Genomic DNA, 21,692 nt, shown 5'->3' on the forward strand with positions numbered 1-21,692 from the left:
GAACCTTTCATTCTAAAAAAACAATTGGTCAATAACAAAGTGGGTACATGTTATATTACACTCATGGAATTAGTAGGTACTACGTACACACGTACACTACTAATTACATGATTACACTACACACATTTTAGTCTGTCAAGAAAGTGAATAAAATACGTTACATTCTGTTGGCTAGCAGCACTCAACTAATCTTGACCATTCTATTTGGTATTCAATGGCAAAACTCAAACTCAAAAAGATTTCGTTAACTGCATGCAAAAGTGTGAACAGACGAAAAATTGTAGTAGCTGAATAAGTTCCAAGACAAAGAATACCAAAGACGACGTTCTAGCGTAGCCAAATATTTCGATACAACTTCCCGTACCATTTATGGGAAAAACATATTTTGAAAAACAAGCGCTATTGTATAGATATAAGAGAACATAACATTAAAAATCTTTTCTTATATCTGTGCGCTATTAGCATAAAATGTATAAACATTTTGAATGAAACTTATATGAAAGTGCAATGATTTTGCGGAAATGAATTTTATGATACTGGCAATGCTCTTCACAAATGTCATATAGCTTGCGTTTGCGTTGTCGAGTATTAGTAAAAATAAAAATTGGAAAATTCGAAAAGAAAAATAATTGTAGAACTAATCTTATGTATTTTGTATTACTTATTGTGACATTTTAATTTACTTTCTTGCCGTGATTATAAAATTTAGAATAGTTAAGATTTCGAATAAAAACTTAATATGAACCATTATGCTATAATAATTTCCGGGTTTCATTTACCGGCCTAATATTTATTGCATTTTATTATCTACTAAAATTGATTTAGTTAAAAATATATTTAACAAATGTTATGGCTCCTCCTAACAACGATCGTCAACCAGGTCACACTGGTACCATACCCAAGACTAAAGTAAGAAATAATTGTAATGTACCCCAAGAAGCTGTGACTCCAACTAGGAGAGACATGACCAGCAATCTGGTTACGGTAAGACACCTTACTTACGTCGAAAGATACTTCACCCAAGCAATTATTTTGCCATACTAGTATTATGTATTAAGATAGTTGTAAAGACTGGTTGTATTGCCTATACCCAAATTTCCGTCGATTGTCAATAAATTCTTGCATACATGAAGAGGAAACAAAAGAACATAGGATAGTATTTTCATTAACTTAGTACCTATGAACTAGTGCAAATGCATCATTCAAACAATCTATTGTTAATCATTTCTGCGTGATCAATGAGTTAAGATACCAAATTTGTTATTGGCATTTAGAATGACAAAAGTTAGCAAATAACATGAATAGTACTTGTATCAAATGGGTGATCTGCTTTTAACACAATAATTATATTTGCCTTTCAAAATGAGAAGCTCAGAATATTCAATATGATGGTAAATTGTGTCTATTTGACCCTTTAGGCACAAAATTTTTTACTTAAATTTCTTGTTAGTCATTAAATGTTTAAAATTTTTGGAAGACCTAAGTATTATGTAGACTCATATTTAAAACTAATGTTTTATTTTTATATTTCACAAAATAATAATCATCTTGATTTTTTAAATCATTGATGATCTTTTAAATTTTGAGTAAAGTAATATTATTTTGACTGTCATAGGAGACTTCACATAAGAAGCAACAAGTGTGGCAGTGTTCATTACTGTCCTGACTTATTTTTAGAAACTCAAGACTTGTATATTGGCCAGCTGCCAACTTTGCTTCACTTTTGCGACACATTTTTTTTTGTGCTTACTATAAGTTTACAAGAAATTAAATATTCACTCCTTGTATGATTATTGTTACCATTATAGTTTATATTACTGTTTTACTTTGCCATATGGGTGGTTGTTTTTCTAAATTTCATTTGAAAAAGGTGTGTTCAAACTGTTTTGATATTTGTAGCATCTTTAGATTCCTTTAAGGTAAGTAGATATGTGTGAATTGTTGATCTGATTTTAGTATCATATTTTTAGTCATCTTTAGATTGGGTTCCTGTGTCAGAATATAATACAAGATCTAATTATAACCAAACCAGGAAACCATCAAATAATACATCTGAACCTGAACTGACAGATTTGGGTAAGAACATGTACTTTTCACTTCAATAACTGATAATATTAATTTAATGTCATTGCAATTAAAATCAAGAACTTGATCAGGATTTAGGAAGTATTCAATTAACTGACTTCCTATTACCAACTACTAATGGTTTGTTCTGTGCATTTCTTAATAAAATTAAAATATATGTACTTCAATTGCTTGATTGTTATAGATCCTCAAATATTACTAATTTAAAACATTTGTGTCTCTGATGCTGCTAGCATATTTATGAAAGCACTAACTAACCATCATATTTTAGACAACTCAGTGTCATTTGAGAGTGGATTTGGAAGATTTGTGCCTGTAAGACCGCAACCTCGTATTCTACCCCTGACCGTACAGAATCGAGAAAACATAACTGAACACCACGATGACGGTGCTGGTTCTAGCATCTCAAATCACAATTTACATCCATATGCTCATCAAATGCAAAATGGTGATTATTAACTTGACCTATTATTATAATTACAATTGGTGACAGTATTATTATACCTACTTCTTAGTGCATATACCTTTTTCATAATTTAAAATAATTTTATAACACACACGGCACTGGTACACTACATTCACAAATATTCTTTATTATTTATGGTACTTTTCCCTAAATTAATGCTTAATTTACTTACATTTAATTTGTTTTTTTTTGCAGGAATAATCCCCCACTCTAATCATGCTGCAACTGCTGTGATGATTGTGAACCCTACTACACCTAATGCAGTGAGTGGGAATATGTCACAACCTTTCAATGTAACTATGATTGTATTCATATTTAATTGGATGTGTATGTACAGTCAACAGCAAATGAACCTACTCATATTCATTGCATATTTATAGTACATCTATAATTATACATCCAATTGGTTGTGCTAAGTCATTTTTATTGTAATTATACATAATTTATACATATTTTATATTACATATTACATATTTTATAATAAATTGTACATATTTTATATATATTTTATATTAGAATAGAATAAGCATGTCACACATATTTCTTATTTAGTCCTCATTTTTGTCATTTCATTGTTTAAATGTATGTTGTATTTTTTAGGAAAATGGTTGGTGTTTTTGTTATATTGATTTGTATATTCGTATAAATATTTAAAAGTTGTAAATTTGCTGTGCTATATTTGCACAAACATTTAAAAATTGTTTTGTCTCTTCTAACTTAACAGGCTCCAAGTCAGAACAGAAACAATTTATCAAGAAACTTAAATTCAGCTCGCAACAACTTTGACAGTAATAGCCATTCAAGCAATAACAATTCTGCGCCCTCTACGTCCAACTCGAGAGTCGGAACAAAAACTGTTAACTTAATGAACAACATGTATGATCAGGGACAGGGCAACTTCAATAACCTCAATGAGAACAACCATGTAAGTTGAAATAAGTATTTGATAATGTTTTATTTAAAAACTCAACCAATTGAGCTAAAATTACAGCTGCAAATACATTTAGCTTGGATTCATGACCCGACGGTGCACATAGGATAGGCTAATGCAATACGATATCTCTGACGACAATAAAAGCTTGTGTCAAGAATTTCATTTTTGTAAACATCTTAAACATTTGTATTAGGTCCACCGTGAGTCAGCTCGAGCGTTGGGTGAAGCTATAGTCGCGGCGTGTCCCGACGCCGCAGCAGTTGAACGACGGCTCGGACAAATCAGAGAGTACATTCGAGTGACGTCATCTCTTGTTGACACCATGCGCAATTCCGAAGACGAAGTAAGTATTGAAATCTAAATTTATTAATTTATGTAATGAAGTAGACGAGTATGCTCAATAAGAATTTTATTACGTTTTATTTAGGCATTTATTGAGCACACGAAGGAAGAATATGACGAACTAGTGCAAATGGTAATGACTTTGAAAGAAAGTGAAAATAAATTGCAAAATATTTTGCTAGAGAAAAGGCCGGATAATGTAGAAGTACCTGCAGATGAAACTGTAGAGGAATCAAGTGCACAAGCTGAAGTAATAGATGAACATCCTTGTAGCAATATGACTGGATCTGAACAATTAGAAATTCTTGTTAAACCAGACATAGCAATAAGTGCTAATGATAAAAATATAAGCAACAGTCTTAAAAAAGTGACTAATATAGAAAATGAACAAATAAATAAGTCATTTCAAAATATAAAAAATATTGATAGCGAAGACAATACTGTGGAAACAGACCAAATAGTAGAAATAGATTTGAATAGTCATTCTGAAAATGTAGAACATATTGTAAATACAAATGAGATTAAATTTGTAATAGAAGAAATAGAAACTATTCCGTGTCCTGTGCCAGAAGCTAAAAAAGATGATAAACATCTGAATGAGGTGTTAAGAAAAAATATTCTATCTTGTGTTGAAAAGGTAGCAATGATTGAGGAAATGAAAAGTAGAAACTCTAAAGATTGTAGTAGCACCTACGACGATAAGGTTTCTGTATACTGTGTGTCATAAGAAGTGTGCTCCCTGATCGAGAATTTAAAACCTAGCATGAACAATGCAAACTTAACACTCCCTACCATGTTATTAATTTCCATCAACATTTTTCTTAATCTATTTTCTCACTCTTTTTCGTGTGTTTTTGGCTAAATTTGTTTTTACCGACATTAGTGTTTTGTTGTTACTTAATAAGATGTTTCGACATGATAAGATGCAGGGAATAAAAGATTCATCATAAATCTTAACACAATAACAGTATCTGAATATCTATAAATTTTAGACGTAGATTTCTCATTATTATTTTGATTGTACAAAGAAAAATAAACTTACAAATAATATTAACATCAACAGGATCTTGTAACCAGACCAGTGTCAGTGCAAAGCAATGGCTCTATATACAGTGATAATGAACTGTGGCAGAATGAAATTAAAAACAAAATGGAGTTATCACAGATGCGTTTAGCTGCTCTTAAGCAGCAGCAGAAACGACTTCTGAAATATCAGGTGGGAGTTTTCAAATTTTTATCTATCTATATTTATAAACGCAAAAACACTCACTCTCGAAATATAGTAAGTAAATTTAACATAAAAGAATCATCAAATTGTAGTTAAGTATATATTTAAGTAATTGTGTGATTAATGTTTTATTAGAAAAAAGTACTAGCCGCTCCGTAGCCCCAGGTCGTCGCTCCTAAGGAAATTTAGAGCGTATATTCTACCTATTTCGCATTTATAATATTGGCACAGGAGTTCCAGTGGTACAGTAAATATTGTAGAAAAATATTTTCTTTTGCAGGAGGAAGCAAAACAACAGTTGGACGAAATTAACAGGGAAAGGCAGTCTCAAGAGATTCACCCGTCGACTTCACATGACAACTTTGGCGGCATGCAGGTATTCGATACATAAAAATAAAAAAGCGCTCCATTTTACATTGTCAAGGACTTTGCTTAGAAGTCACATGAAATATAATATATCGAAATAAAGTGTTAAATAAAGAATTTTTGTTGTCAGTAAACTTATAACAAATTGACTTAAACTGTTGAATTATTCAATAGAATTTGCCCTCCCTTTGTGTTTCTCCACGTTCTCCGCATTCCCATTGTCAATAGTCAGCGCTACGCGAGAAGTCCCATAGACGCATTGGATTCGATCTAGTCTTGATATCTAGTCTATAGATATGAGTTAATTTCCAACATAATCCATGGCAGAACCAATCGTTCGGCTACCAGCATTCCCAGCGGCTGTACGCGGCGAATCAGATCGGCGTCGCGACCACACTGCCGCACTGCGACCTCGCGAACACCGACCAGCACTCCGCGAACTCCGCGCACAGCCACGACGAGCGCTTCGAGCATCGCGACGCCAACATCGCCAGCAGCGAGGTGAATATTCTTTATACAGATTGTTACAAAATAGGTATCTAGGTATATGTGGATGATATTCGAGTTAATATTAAAACTTGTTTAAAATCACGTTTTTATCGGTTACTAGTTGCACCTCGCGGCGTTACCCGCGGATTATCATTCGTTGTAATTGTTTAATCGTATACTTTCTTAGGTTTTAGATTTTATGCACAGTAGCGCTATCTACTTATAATGCGCCATGGACTATCAAACTTTTTGACCAAATCCTATTTACACTAATAAATAAAAGAAATTGTCAAAACTGGAGACGCTAGTGTGCAATACAATACGTCATGTGATGTCAGGAAGCCGAGACGACCAGACAAAGCGAGCAATCGGACGAGGAGGGGCTCAGCGAGCGCAGCCGCGTGCTGCAGCTCAAGCTGCGTCAGCTGCAGGACAAGAAACAGCACATGGAGAGTTTGGTGAGTGGCTTGGATTGGCTTCCGAATTTCCACGTTAATGGTCTGATTACAGTTTCAGTAACGTTGATCTGGTCAATATTTCACTTGTAATCGTCAAGTGTTACAAATGTATTGCAAAACTTTACGTTTACTCGGGAAATTGCTGAAGAAATTAAACTATTTTTGTGAGCGTAGTTAACGTTATGAAAAATTTACTGCTAGTGATTGTGCTCTCCATCGTATATCTGTCGTTTTCATGGACACCTGCTTGTTCCGACTAATTACGAGATGAATTATTATTTTTTGATTATTTTTTAACTTATATCATTGTAGATTTTAGTCGGTATTTTACATTAAATAAAAACTTCAATAAATCTATTTATTTTCAAGGCAGAAATTTTCAGATTGTAAATTAAATAATTTTATTTTAGGTATCGGAATTTCAAAAATTGCAAATGGCTACCCGTCTGGCTAGCTCCCACAATACATACTCGAGTTCCGGGGAAGATAGTGCAGATGAAGAACCGTCTCGTAAATGTATGCTTTTTTGTGTAATTATTATTACAGCCTCAACTTAAATTTTGTTAAAGTCAATCTATACAAACTGAGGTTTATTATATTTTGTATATGCAAAAATACATCTGCTTGTTATTAAATTAATATGAAATATTCTTTTTTGTACAATTAAGAGTGAGCCTTGACTTCAGAGATGATTAAACATTTGCAGGTAACAAGACAGGTGGTAATATGAAGAATGAAGATCCATTCAAACTCATGGAAATAAAGGCTATTAAAACAGCACTGCAAAAGACTAAAGGTTAGTAAATAAATATACAATATGTTTTGAGTTCGCTCCTGAAGAATTATATACTAAAATTATAATAATTATTTTTCAGATCTTATGCGCTCAGTTGAAAATTACGAAGCTGACCACTTGAGCAATCACGATGATTCTTTCCAGATGCCGGGGCATTCTAACATTCACGACAAGTAAGTTTTTGAATAATGTATACCGACGGATTTTTGTACGGATCTCTCCACCAATTGTTGGTGTGATTCCTTTTACGCGATGAACAAGCGATAAACTCAGGCGATATCAATCGATAATTTGATACTACGTTTCTGTTTCAAAATGCAATCTCCGGAATGACCTCCTACTATGCTAATATTCTATAATACTGTAATAGCATTTATTATTTTACAATATTAAACTCTTCGGTCTTGTAAAGTTGCAGGAAAATTAATGCAGAAAAACTACATCCTTACGTCTAGTTTCGTATTGAAAATTAGCCTTGAAGTTACAGTAATATTTCAGTAAGTCGGAAGGCGGGTGGTCCAACGACGGCAGCATGTGCCGCGTCCGCAACTCCCTGCCGCAGCGACACAAGTTCACCAACGAGCAACACGAACAACAACAGATGCAACAGAACCAACAGCTGCAACAACAAATGCAGCAAACCCAGCAGCTGCAACAACAGATGCAGCAGAGTCAGCAGCAACATCAACAGCAACAACAGAGTATGTTTTTTTACTTCATACTATCCATATACAATTATTTAAACCAGTAATTTATAAATTTTCTATTCCACTAATTTAACGGCAGGGCAAAGATCTTCTCAAATCTCTTTATGTATCTGACAATAGAAGTTATTTTCTTTTTTATTTTACACTTGTTTTATGCTTGTTGGTTTATTCTATAGTAGCTATGTTCTTGATAGGTCATGAAGCAAACTTAGCCTCATTGCAAGAACTGGCACAAGAACTGCGAATGGAAACTGAAAAAATTATGGGAGAGCGAGCTCGAATCAAAGACATGATATCTAATAAAGGTTAGTAAATTAAAAGCTTACTATCTATATAATATATTATTGTTAATTTTGTTGAGACTTGATAATTTATTTGTCTGTCTAGCCGTACATTGTGGTGTTACCCGCGTAATTATAAAATAAGATATATTAAAAAGTATTTTTTAATCTATAAAGTGCCATTGACTAAACGCGTACTTTCGGGATAAGTATATATAAGTAGGTGTAAGTATAGTGGTGGTAGTGTGTACTCTTATTCCAAAGTGATAACTTGGAATAAGTGTACACACCTACTTGCTTCTTCAATACCAAAATAATGTTAAAATTATGATATGTCTTTAGTATAAATAACTCGTATTTCAATGTGTTTCTAGAAGTGTCCCGCAAGCAAAAGTGCGTGAACGAGGAGGTGCGGGCCCCCGGCGCGGGCGCGGGCGCGGGCGCGGCCGAGCGCCGCCAGCTGCAGCTGCGAGCGCTGCTGGCCGACAAGCAGCGGGAGCTGGAGGCCTTGCTTAACAAGGAGGTCAGGTTTTATATCATCGTATGATTTCCGCCCTAGAGAAGGACCGCTATACAGATTGATAATTTTATACTTTGCCTTTAAATTCTTATTCATTCATTATTATAGATACCTGCAATAAAGTAGACAAGTTAATGCCAATGGGCATTAATGCTGTGGCGATAATGCATTGGTATAAAGTCACCTTGTATAACGTGTGACGAAATTAGACAGCCTTGAAAGGTAATTGATGTCGGGTAAAAAACGACAGAGATAAAAAAATATTTTTGATCACAGAAAGTGCTATGTGCTGCACCTGAAAGCCAGCAAATGAAAGTAGACTCGAGGACGGCTTCTATCGCCAACCAGTCTTACAACAGGTGCGTCATGTTTAAGGTTTTCTATTTGACATACGTCAGAACTTTTACTAATTTGAAAATCGGTAATCCATACTAAAAGTCTGTCTGTCTGTTCCGCTTTCACGGCTAAGCCGCTATACCAATTTTAATGAAATTTGGTATGCATGTAATTTAAGACCCCCGATCAAACTTAGGCCAATTTTTCTTTCAAATCACCCCCATATGACTGTAATGTGGGGTGAAAGTTGTATGAAAATCATGTCTGTTCAGCTTTCGCAGGTAAATTCACGTGGGCGAAGCCGCGGGCGTAAACTAGAATTGGATAAAATCAATTTATTGTAATAGTAGATTTGTGTAGTTCATTATCAGCAAGTTACGCAGAAATAATATGTGTTTGGTTCAACTTGTGAGAGGGCATATCTTGTTTTCGTGGATTTTCTGATAGTGTTTTGTTTTTTTATAGTGAACAAGAGGAGCCTGACTCGCGTTCGGAACAAATATTATTGGATTCGCAGACCTCTAGAGAGAATGCAAGTTTCAGAGTAAGTAACCAGTAATTTACATGTATTTTTGTCAACTCAAAAGTAATACCTAATCTATTTTTGAAAGAAATGTTTATTTTTATATTTTCACTCATCCCGGTGTGTAATAAAATCTTTTACTCGCGTATTCCGATGACAATTCATTATTTTCTTTAATAAGATAAGTGTGACTTGAATTCACCTTGAATTGCACTATAATGAGCTATAACGTGAGAACTCCTCACACATGTACTAATAGTCCGTGGGTTCCTAGAAGGCATCTATTTGATCTAACATTGCTATTTCAACGTGGACAAAACGCAATGGGTGAAGAATTTAGATGATGATTGATCATTTTGATCGTTAATGATTGTTCTAATTAATTGTAAGACCGAGTCAACATATTGCCCTGCAACTAAATAATAGGGCGTTGAAACCTGGGGGGCTACCATGAAACATAAATCACGTAGCACGTCATTGCATCCACTTGTCCTCTCTTTTTTTTACACGATGCGTACACGTTATAGGAAAAAGTGACAACATGTGGACGTACGTGTTTGTATGTATCGTGGTAAGTTTTACGTGAACAGGTTTTCATCCTTTCTTAATTTAAGTTATATCAATGTTGAAATTCCGAAATATATTATTTATATTATATACATGTCCAGTGCATGTCGGCGGGCGGCGCGGAGAGGCCCGCGTACGGCAGCGACACCGACAGGTGAGTAGCTCGCACTAGTAACTACAACAGCTCCGCCCGGGGACTAACGCGAGTGAATTCGCCGCTAAGGTGTTGCCATGACTGCGCAAAACGCAAATTTATAAAAAAACTATGAAAACATTTTTCTTCTGTATTTTCTGCGTAATGAGCGTACGAGTTATGATAACTAATAATTATTTTATTATAGTGCTCACATACGTCATGTTACAAAATGTTAGATAACATTTGTTGTCTTTGTCACACTTATGTAACAACTGTCTATTGCCAACAAAAAATAGCCTACGTCACTCTCCAGTTATTTGCGCTTCCTAATTTGATCTAAGTTTATTCAGTGACTTCCAGACAATTTATTTGTTTTGGACCTCATTAAATTTTCATGCTTTATTTTCCAATTGAACAGTAAATACTGTAATAACATTAACTTCTGTTTACTTTCAGCGCCTCTAGAAACAAATCTAATCAAAGAAATAGAGCTAGGCGGAGACAAGCGCAAGATCGACAGCCTGAAGAAAATATTGTGGTAAGTAATGATTATAAATTATTTGCAATAACTATGTTTTTGTAGCGAATAGGATAGCTTAGTAATAGTTTCACATATTAAACTGTTTCCAGCGTGCAAATCACCGGAAGCATGGTGGTCTATCTATGAAAACTACTATACATTCGAAAAGAGAAAGAAATAACTTTTCAGGGAATTCAACAATCAAGTTTTGTCTGTTTTCTAGATTAAAATTTATTCTCGTATTTCAGGCTCCACAATCCAATAACGTCAGTCAAAATATACGACACGAACCGAGGTCGGAGCCGACCAACGTCAATATGGTGCCGCCTATAACACAAAATCGTAAGTCACTTTCTGTCTCAGTTTTGTATTTTTACCAAGTTTCAATGAAATTAAGTACGTATCTGTATATATGATTTTTTAAATAATTTAACATTTTTGCAGCGGATAGCACAGTCAATATGCCGTACCCGCCGCCACCCTGTTGGAACTCTAAGTCGAACCAGGTGAATGTTTGGGCTTTACCCTAAAATAAATACAGTTAAATTGATCTGATGACCACCGCGAAATTTTAATATTACGCTAAGAAATCATTATATTATAATATTTTTCTTACGTGATCTGATAAAATTACATAAGCGATACTTCATCCGAAAATAACGGCGAACTCGACCAAAATGTTTGTGGCCCCGCGGTCTAAAGCTAATCCTCATTATTGATTATGGCTTCACTTGCAGGATATGCGCAATCAGTTCACACAGAATAGCCATTCACAAACCATGGACCGTTTGATGGGGACTCCTCCGATGTCCTTCCCGCCATCTTTGCCGTTCAACATGATGATGCCATATGGTGAGTAGAAACGAAACTTAAGTTTATATTAGAATCCTCAATATTTTATGATTAATTCTAAATTTAAAATTTGCTTTAGGCTGTAATATATTTGCAACTACAGTTTTTCTGAAAAGAGTATAAAGCAAATGAGGGCGGCGCCCTGTTCATTTAGCTAACAAATGAGCGGATTGATTACTGTCAGGTTTCGTCTTGTGAATGTAAAATATGTCATTGCGGATGCTTTAAAGTTCACTTTCCAATGAACGTCATCTTGCACAGTGGCGGTAGAAGTCTGCTATGTCCGACCTATATTATATGCTATATTTAACGTAGATAATATCTCACAGGTGTGATGGGGGGCTGCAGCTGCGGCTGTGGGTTCTGGGGCGCGTGGTACTGGCAGCAGTTGGCGCTGCAGCAGCGCGAGATCCACCAGCTCAGGGCGCAGCTCACACACGTATGTACTACTGTATACATAGTTAGTACTACCACAGACGTCCGACCTATTTACTTGACTCCTACAGTCGAATTTCGAACGTCTCACAGGGCAATCGTGGGGGGTTGAGAGGTGCGGGGAGGAAGGGCCGCATGTTTATCTATGTCGATTCAGCTGTAGAGGTAAAATCGTAGGACTTCTGATCATTACATGAAGACGAGAGTATATATTTGATACTACTTTACCTATTACCGACGCTTATAAAATCTGTTACCACTGCAATGTCAACTAAAACGAATAGTCTCGATAACTCAGTGGTTAAGAGCTCTGTCCCGGTTATGGGCGGCAGTACTCTCAGCGGAGAGCGGAGCGGGGTGGACGTATTCAGACAGTCGGAAACTATGTCGTTGTCCAATTATCTCATTTTACCAAGATTGGAAAGTAGCAATTTTTATATTAGAAAGTGATTGGTGATTATTTATATTATATAATAATTATTTTAATTTCAGTTGGAAGAGCGTTGGCGAGCAGAAACCGCTTCGCATACTCTCAACAATCAAGTGCCGCCGGGAAATCGCGCCAATAACTATTGGGATAACTTTAGAAGGTATAGTATTATATATATTATTTATAAATACATTTCTATATCTTTTATGTCTATGTATTTTATTATAATTTATAATATGGATTTTTCTTTTCAGATATTATTAGAATTCTATGGATAGTACTTATATATATTAGAATTTTGTTTGTTTATAGTATATTTAATTAAATGCATAACTACGGAAGAATTTGGTGAGAAAAGTGTGTAGGTCCCTTTAAAATATCCTTGGCTTATTTATACATTTAAATTTCTTTTAAATTACTAATTTTAGCAAGTATCCTGTAAGTGAAACACTGGTAAAAAATAATTCTGTTTACAGCTTCTACTAACTTAAACTAAAATATCTCGTGTGTTTTATATACTACACTATATATGTTGTTTTACACTATATTCACCTTACAATTTTTATGGTGTTTTAATAATATATTTTTTTGCAGTTATTCCCGACAAAATCTACTCTCAGCCAATAGCAAAACCAATGCTGACGGGCACTTAGCAGTGGGACCTGCACACAACCCGCACCCGTTGGTGGAGCGATCGCACAACACTTTACACCACACCTCCTCATCCACTTCTCCGTCCATCACTCCTAAGAGGAACACCAATGCCGCTAGTTCCTCACAAAACGCTCCCACGCAAGTGTTACAAAACGAAGAAGTCCCCAATCGACACGCAGCCCGTAGAAATGTGGCTTACGAGCGATCTCTATCGTTCTCCTCTGCTCCTGATGTGTTGAACGTCAACCAGAACATGGACACGGATAGTGGAAACGCGACGCACTCTAGAAACATCGATGATAACACCCCCACTGTTTCCAACGTTAATATCAATCGACAGGAACCCGCACCAAATCCATTTAGAAATCTCAATATAACCAGCCCCATACCCGAAATCATCCAGTCTCACTCCAACAATCTAAACACGAGCGCGAGTAAGAAAAAGTCCTCCTCTAAACTACCGGCGAAAAACTCCACAAACAGAAGAAATTACACATTAGATTATTCTCAGACCAGCAACATCAACATCGCGAGCACCTCCGAGACGCCCAATCCGAATTTAGCTTCCACCAGCCGCGAGGTTCACGATAAAGCCACCTCGAAACTGTTCGATCTACTCAGGGAAAATGTTTATTCTGAAGTGACAGCTTTGATCGGCGTAAACGAGTCTCATCCTGATTTCCTTATTCAATTATTCAGAGAACTCCAACTTATTAGTTCTGATTCCCTTAGACAGAGGGTTTTACAATCTATTCGTAACGTGTTGTCTCATTATGACAATATTGTAGATAGCCAGACCAACGAAAATGCGCACGATGAAAGCAGACCGGAAGGTATTGTGACTACTACTTCAGAATCAAATAATTACCACGAATGTAACACGATTCCTTCTCAAAATGCTTGCACTAGCACCATGCAGGTCGATAACAAGATTGTACGTTTTTTGTTGCTGAAAAGTGAAGAGATTTGCACCCCCGAACTTTTAGAGTCGTTGGCCGCTCAGATTCTATCTTCGGAAGGCGTATACGCGCCGCCGGTGAAAAAGAGGCTTCTAGAGTTTCTATCTAAATATGAAGGCGGGCGAGTATGTGATATATCGAGCGATATCATCGAGAACTTGCCAATTTTGGTGTCGGGAAGCGACGAGGTGGAGGATTCGCAGCCGTCGGCGGGCCGGCCCGAGCTGCAGGACGTGGCGGGCTCCCTCAACCTGTTCAGCTCCAGCGACCCGCAGCTGCACCAGCTCAGCGCCTGCCCCTACGAGCTGTGGCCGGGCCACGTGCACGTGGACGACGCCAGCCCGCGCTCCAGCCAGGAGGGCAAGGTGGACCTGCTCAGCTGCTCGGAGATGCTCAACGGCGACCTGGCCGAGGCGGACCAGACGCACGCGGAGGGGGGCGGAGCCGGGGGGGCGGGGACTGGGGCCGGGGCCGGAACAGGGGCAGGGGCAGGGGGAGGGGGAGGGACCGCCGCCGACCAGCTGCCGGATGTCGTTGACACTGACGAGGTCACTCCTACAGAGGTAATGCGACAACTCTTGTATTGTAGATGTCTCCCACTGATTAATTGTGCTAACCGTAATGCATAAGACATGCTTTTAAAACACGTTGGGTCTATTACGTCATATACTTGCTATAATTTGTAGATATTGTGTCGCACTCACACCTGCTGGCAATATAGCCGTGCGTGAGTGGCCTGGACACCATATCATGTTATTAATTAAACTCTATGAACATTAACTGTGCAAGTTGTTACACACATGTGCGTATTTTTGTTTTTCTTTTTTACCAAAAGAGTTTTTGTGATTATCTTATATTTAATATGTTAACGGTAAGCAAAATAAGTTTAGGACTAAAAACCCAAATTCGATAAAATATCTCGTATAAATGGAGATTCGTGCTTCCATAAAAAATACAATATGTAAATAGGATTTAGGCCGTAACCTTATAGACAATTATTGTGTTGGAAACTTACGTACGTAAGGACTAATAGCCATTTTGTACCTATGATTCAGATGGGCAAATCGTAAGTCACTTTCTTGCTCTATCCTGTGTAACAATTAAGGGCCCATCCAATTCAATGCTCTTATTTGGCTGTCATAAAATTGTTCACTTCCATCCTAACCCGTATGTTCATAGAGTTTAAACAAACAGGCCGTCAAACCACACGTACATTACTATTAACGCTTGTCGCGCACGCCAACTGCATGTGTGGGTTGATACGAAGTATCTTATTATCAGAGTCTATTCGACATATTCCAACGAGCACTGGCGATATAGGTCTATATCCTTGCTATAACAATACGCAGAGTTCATGACTTGCTTACTAACATGATTCATGTAATGAAAATTTTATATTTTATAACAATAACCATTTATGCAATTTGTCATCGTTACGTAATACATATTTTGTAATCTTGAGGAAAATAAAAATAGAAATATTCATTTTGCATTTTCACTTCGGTTACAACTCCATCTTTTATGTTTATTTAGACACAATCAAAGCTAAGTGGTATAAATAAAATATTTTATAAGTTTCATATAAATTATTTTATTACAATAATGGTAAAAGTATCACAGTTAACAAAATCCTCCTTCTTTACTCCACTATATAATACTAAAATTAAACAGTAATCTGTATTTTATATTCAATACGTAAAATTGTGGTATGTTTATATTAAAGGCGGAAGCGGAGTGGCTCGGGCTTGACCGTGTGCCAACGAGGCTGCACATGGAAGAATCATCTGAAAAGCAAAAAGGTGAATTCAATATTATGTCCATAGTGGAGCAAACACTCAAACCACAAACTTTTTGTTTGTTCATTGTTTGAGTGAATCCTGAAAGAAAATATAGTTGATTAAATCTTCTTCACCATCTGTAACAGAAAAACAAAATAAATAGAAATTAATTACATTAATATCTCCCTTTTCAGATTGAAACTTGAGAAGATTGAGGAAAACCTGACTACTAAAACATTCACCAATATTTAAATTGTATCCTACTATGTTTAGTGAATTAGTGATTGATGTATCTTTACATAACACATTTTCATATAATATGTAATATTTATTTAAATAAATACGTAAAGTGTATTAAAGTTTATATAAATGAAAATCCTCCCTTTTTCCTTTAATTTTATTATGAAACCCTTACTATTAAACATGAGAAAATCACAAAATACTTTAAAGTCTCTATCACTGCAGGTATATCATATCACACAATCTCACAATCGCACGTCAAATACACTTATACTATATGAAATATGTTTCCACCGTGAATGTTCCAGTACAAAGTTTCCAATAAGTCTTCTGTATTCTTGTCCGATATCTTGTTCTCGTTTGTCTCAGGTTCTATGTTTCTCTCTCTTTGTACTTCTGTAGATAAAATGGACATTGCTGAATTAGGTTTTTGCTTCATAATAGAAGTAGAGATTAGATCATATGGACCATGAGACAACGAGATATATCAGGGTTGTTGTGGGTTGGACGTAGTAAACATGGGTTGCAGTTTGAAGTTGGTGGCACCATACCCTCTGAAATAAAGTCGAACTTCATCACACTGTGGCTCAACCGACACAGTGGGAAGCCTCCACATGAAGTTTTGTTGCTGTTTCAAATTAATATACACTAAACACAGTAATGTACACTAAAACATTTGGGCTATTAATCGACAGATGTACAATAATGCAGATCTTTTGACAGTCATGCGATTTACAACAGTTCTTATATAAGTGATGGACTAGTTTATAGTTGTATAATGTAATGCGATAAATAAATCTAATATCCTTCAGTTGCGGTTTGTTCAGTTCAATTAATGTGGAAGAATAATTATTATACTAAAGTGACAGTTAAGATTTGAATAACTAGCTCGACAAAACGTGGTTTCACCAACATGTTCTTTTGCAAGAACGTATGAACGTCACCAAAATTGCTTTCTTTGTGAAATAAAGAGTTTACAAACATTAAAGCTGCAAACCTTGACTTTGATAGGAATATTATAATTGTCTTAAATACTTAAATCATCGGTACCTACAAATCACACCTATTTACATATTTAGGAATATTTTGACAATCAGTAAAATATAATATAATAAGAAGTAAAATACTTGATAATGAACATTTGTTATGTCCAGCCGTTCCCGCTCGTCACACGGGTTTGTCTACGCCGCGTCGGTGACGAGTGGTAAAAATATTAGAGGGTGTCAAGCGGGAATTAAAATGTATTTTCGTTGGCGGCTGTAGTACTTTATATTTAATATCTTTAAATATATATATATATATATATATATATATATATATATATACATATTATATATATATATATATATATATATATATATATATATATATATATATATATATATAATATACTCATTACACGTAACATTACAAAATTTATTAGTTTGTAAAGCTTCACAATCCATTACTTTTATATGGTCTTATCGATTTTCATAACATGTATGTATTGATTTTCATACAACCTTAACTACGTTTTCTGTCACTTAAAGGTACCACGAAAGTATGCATTTCCAAGTGTGTGCAAAGATATAGCTTGCATGTTTATTTTTAATGGGGGTGTCGATTGGGATGTTTCCTAAGTGAAACTCCCATTGTTTAAAAAAAATTAACCCCTCCTCACCGGAGGAGGGGCCAAAGCTGGGGTTGACGAACGAGAATGACTGGTAGTTCCATCAAACATCTGGCTAAATGAATAATTATGAATGTTGCTTTGACACTCACTATAAATAATGATAAGTTATGGAAAAATAAAGAAATTTATGTTGAATCCAAAAGTTTCAATTAAATTCAAAGTTGCCAACTTTTATTATCAACATATATGAAGGGAAATCCAGTTTTAAACCTGAAATAAATAAATTATAAATACTGATTATAAAATTATAATAGCTGAAACAACATAATAAAGGGGTTTGGGTTAAGTTTGCATCATTTTTATTAAAATTTAGTGACCATTCAGAAAACTTTACAATCAAGTAACTCTATCAGAGTTAAGATATTAGGCAAAACTATGTTTTTAAACAATATATTACAAAATAAATAATTATTAATATTAATTTTGAATGTTGACTCTTGATAATATTGTTTCTTTAATCTGGTGCTACAAAGTGCTACAAGATTAGTCAATCACAAATTAAACTGTAAATGTGGCATGTTCTAGATGCCACCAAGATCTTATACTTTGGTTCATATTTGTGACTGAATATTACAGATGGTTAAGATGTATCTATATTATTAAATTATATTAGCTGAACACTATACTAACGTCTTCTTACATTTTTGTGAAAAATACAAAGTAAATTATGTAAATGCATAATGCAGCTTGTTTAGCATAATGCAGACACAGAGTAATGATCATATAGGGTGTACTGTATAATATAGGTTATGTTGATATGAAGTTGAAGTAAATGAGCCATGATTCTTGTAAAAACTATCTATATTCCTACTATAAAAATATGTTGTATTTTTTTATACATGTACATAACAAAAGTACATACATTCATACACATACCTATTAAATTCCTTTGACATTTGAGTCATCTCAACAAACTGAACTTTATATCTATACTATTATTATAATATATATTATAAAGTGTTTGTGATCTCAAACATACCAAATGTTCGAGGTGGGTAATCTCCGAAACTACCAAACCGATTTCAAAAATTCTTTTGCCATTAGAAAGGTACATTATCCAAGATTGCTATAGGCTATATTTTATCCAAAAATTTTCACAGAAGCGAATCTCCGGACAAAATCTAGTCATACATAAATTTACAAAATTTTTGTGTTAAAATTTTGTGATCATGTATTAAAGAGGTAGGTAGGTAATGTATAGTTACAAAATACCTATATACATACAAAACAGTAAGATATGGTGTCTTGTAACATACAAATGCTGTATATATATATATATACATATATCCCATTTGTCTAGGTAGGTACTTCTAAAAGTATAAATATTTGTAGGTAAACTGCATGGCAAAATATTGTGTGTTCTGTTGAGGAACAGGTCACATTTGAACATTATTATAATTTGCACCATAAGAAAGATATTTGATTTTCAAAGAGCATTTTCAATAAAAACTTTTGTCAATATTGTGTACATTTAAATACTTCAAGAAATGGGGTATAGATATATTTATCACAATTTGTGTAAATTCCTTATATTATACCTATGCATTGATAAACTCCAGTCAGTAATATATTAGTTTGTTATCGGGTAAACAAAATATCAAATTCCATGATCTCCTCTAAATATTGAGTAAAATTGAGTGACAAACACTTGTGGTTTAAGGAAGGCATGAATATGTAATTCACGTAAAATATTTTCAACAAATATATTTAAAAAAGAAAACTAAAAGAATACCACATAAAAATAAAAGATAGGTATTATCAATGCAACAGGTGTATCAAGTTCACTCAGAAACAATTAAAGTTAGTCATTAGAAACTGCAACAAAACTTAAAGAATAACCACTATGATGGCAGGCAGGTACCACCTTATATATCTATGTCTTATATTTACATAGATATAATAAAAAATAAGAGACTTCCCACAGAAATTAGTGAATACACAATATTCCTGCTGCATTGTGTAAAAATAATCTTTTGTAACAATAATAAAATATATTTAAAAGTGAAACCTCATTGAATGGAATATTTCTTTGATGACATAACACATGTCTATTGTTCTCTTTAGCTAGAGACATTTAATGAGCTTTCATCAACAAATTCAAAGGATTCTTACCTTCTCGGTGACGCTTGCTACGAGGGTATTCAATCTCATCGGCACTTCTTTTTCTCGTCTTTGAATGGGGCGAGTCTATATTAGTATGCGGTACTTCTAACATTTCGCAATCCGTCGTGACATGGTCTCTCTTGGCATCATGGAATCCATAATAGCAATTTGTTGATAAGTGAATATTTTGACATTGGCCCATAAACTGGTTGGCATCGGCACAAACGGGTGCAGGTCGCATAGCATCAAAATTATTTCGGGCGTCTTGCATGTGGTACAAATCAATGTTGCTGGCCGGCATGATGTGGCTTGGTAACGTTTTCAAACTTGAGATTAACAATAGTGGATACGGGAACCAGATTATTAAGTAGTTTTAAATAATAATAAAATTGGAATTAAAATCAAATCAGTAGGTAATATTTAATTTGATAGAAAATCAAAGAACGAAAAACAGCAAGCAAAGCAACAAAATTACAATAGGATGACATGAATGAAATGACAGTGTGAGTGACACAGATTGAATTGATCATTCATTCATGATATATGACAGTCCAGCAGCAAGCTAACTAGTGTTGGCCCGTAGCCGCAGGTTGGCCTACGGGGTGCCAGATGGGGCAACTTTTCCCACTTCCGGGCATAAGAAAATTTATTAACCGAAATTGAGACAAGATACTTTAAGCTAAAACAAATATGTTTTGTCATTATTGCAATATAAAGCATCCGCGCGCGGGGCCTTTTTAAATCTATGTGAACTATGTTTTTTAGTTTTTTTATTAATATAGACGCTATGGAGACGACAATTTTTATTTTCTCATATATTGTTTCTGAGGGAGAAATTTGCCGAGAATGGAGAATAGGGAATTACGCAAAGCTCGGCGCAGATGGCGCTACTGGTACAACTAGGGTTAACAAACATAGCCAATGGAGGCGAAATGCACCAATTTTTAATATTATTGAAGATTTTGACTAAAATACCTTTTTCGCAATCTTGGTGCGAGTTTAAAAAGAAAAAAGAAGGATGTTTTTAGTGGATTATTGAATAGTCTTCAGAACACAAAGTGTTAAATACAACGTATTTGATTCAAGTCCATTGTAAAACACAATACCTTTATTATAATTATAGAACACTATTGATATCACATTGCATTTTTCGTGGGATTGGGATATATATATTATTTTCGACGTCCATTTCTTCAACATAATCAATTAACCATTTCCACCTAAAAACTATTCAAATCCAAAATATAAACACAAAAAACCGTCTATAGGGTTAACTTCATATACGACGATAGGTTTCTTCATTTCGATTCACGTTTAGCAGCTCTTTGTCGCCTGAGTATACTTTGAAGACTTCAGTTTTAGACCATAAGAAAACGGAAAAGACCAAAGAAAATATTAATACCATTTAAGGTTATGTTCTGCATTATTTGGTCAACTGTGGTAATAAACTAATAAACTTGATTTTGACTGAAAGCCTTACCTGTATGAAGTTCATATTGTACTCTGGCGGGATAATTGTTTTCCATATAAGATCAAAAAAACTTTGAAAACTATGGGATACGCCTCACGCTGTAAAATTTTCGAGCCAGTAAACGGTCGAAAAGAAGCTCGGAACACTTCACTCGTGAAAACCTATTAAAATATGGACTTCATACAGGTAAGATCTTCAGTTAAAATCAAGTTTATATCAGTTTATGACCACAGTTGACCAAATAATGCAGAACATAACCTAAAATAATGTTATTATTTTCAGAATAATCCACTAAATCATTCCGCAAACTCGTATCACGATTGCGTAGAAGGTATTTTTGGTCG

General features: G+C 34.9%; 1 protein-coding gene and 1 long non-coding RNA gene across 17 annotated transcripts; one reads left to right on the plus strand and one right to left on the minus strand.

Moving 5' to 3' along the window:
- Positions 1–563: 563 nt before the first annotated feature.
- Positions 564–16,221, plus strand: LOC128669175 (transcription factor mef2A-like). 16 transcript variants are annotated; one of them, XM_053743758.1, is made up of 29 exons: positions 564–984; positions 1,971–2,076; positions 2,357–2,533; positions 2,747–2,844; positions 3,276–3,476; positions 3,679–3,828; positions 3,913–4,530; positions 4,891–5,043; positions 5,336–5,431; positions 5,749–5,922; positions 6,249–6,368; positions 6,779–6,884; positions 7,075–7,164; positions 7,244–7,337; positions 7,663–7,865; positions 8,066–8,176; positions 8,527–8,675; positions 8,949–9,031; positions 9,474–9,552; positions 10,200–10,252; positions 10,691–10,772; positions 11,003–11,096; positions 11,199–11,260; positions 11,492–11,606; positions 11,936–12,045; positions 12,534–12,631; positions 13,066–14,647; positions 15,808–15,883; positions 16,057–16,221. In XM_053743758.1, the coding sequence occupies exons 1-29, from the start codon at positions 850–852 to the stop codon at positions 16,059–16,061; spliced, it is 5,220 nt and encodes a 1,739-aa protein (XP_053599733.1). In that variant the 5' UTR covers positions 564–849; the 3' UTR covers positions 16,062–16,221. The 16 variants fall into 16 exon arrangements, with proteins under 16 accessions (XP_053599733.1, XP_053599729.1, XP_053599730.1 ...); XM_053743754.1 differs by lacking the exon at positions 16,057–16,221 and having other exon boundaries at positions 15,808–15,954; XM_053743755.1 differs by lacking the exon at positions 16,057–16,221 and having other exon boundaries at positions 5,770–5,922; positions 15,808–15,954.
- Positions 15,651–20,029, minus strand: LOC128669177 (uncharacterized). The gene is made up of 2 exons (XR_008404613.1): positions 19,887–20,029; positions 15,651–16,656 (listed from the first exon to the last, which is right to left on the minus strand). It is a non-coding gene; the product is annotated as an uncharacterized LOC128669177 (long non-coding RNA).
- Between the last annotated feature and the right edge of the window lie 1,663 nt (positions 20,030–21,692).

The sequence above is a fragment of the Plodia interpunctella genome, chromosome 4 (genome assembly GCF_027563975.2).
Source record: "Plodia interpunctella isolate USDA-ARS_2022_Savannah chromosome 4, ilPloInte3.2, whole genome shotgun sequence".
Taxonomy (NCBI): domain Eukaryota; kingdom Metazoa; phylum Arthropoda; class Insecta; order Lepidoptera; family Pyralidae; genus Plodia; species Plodia interpunctella.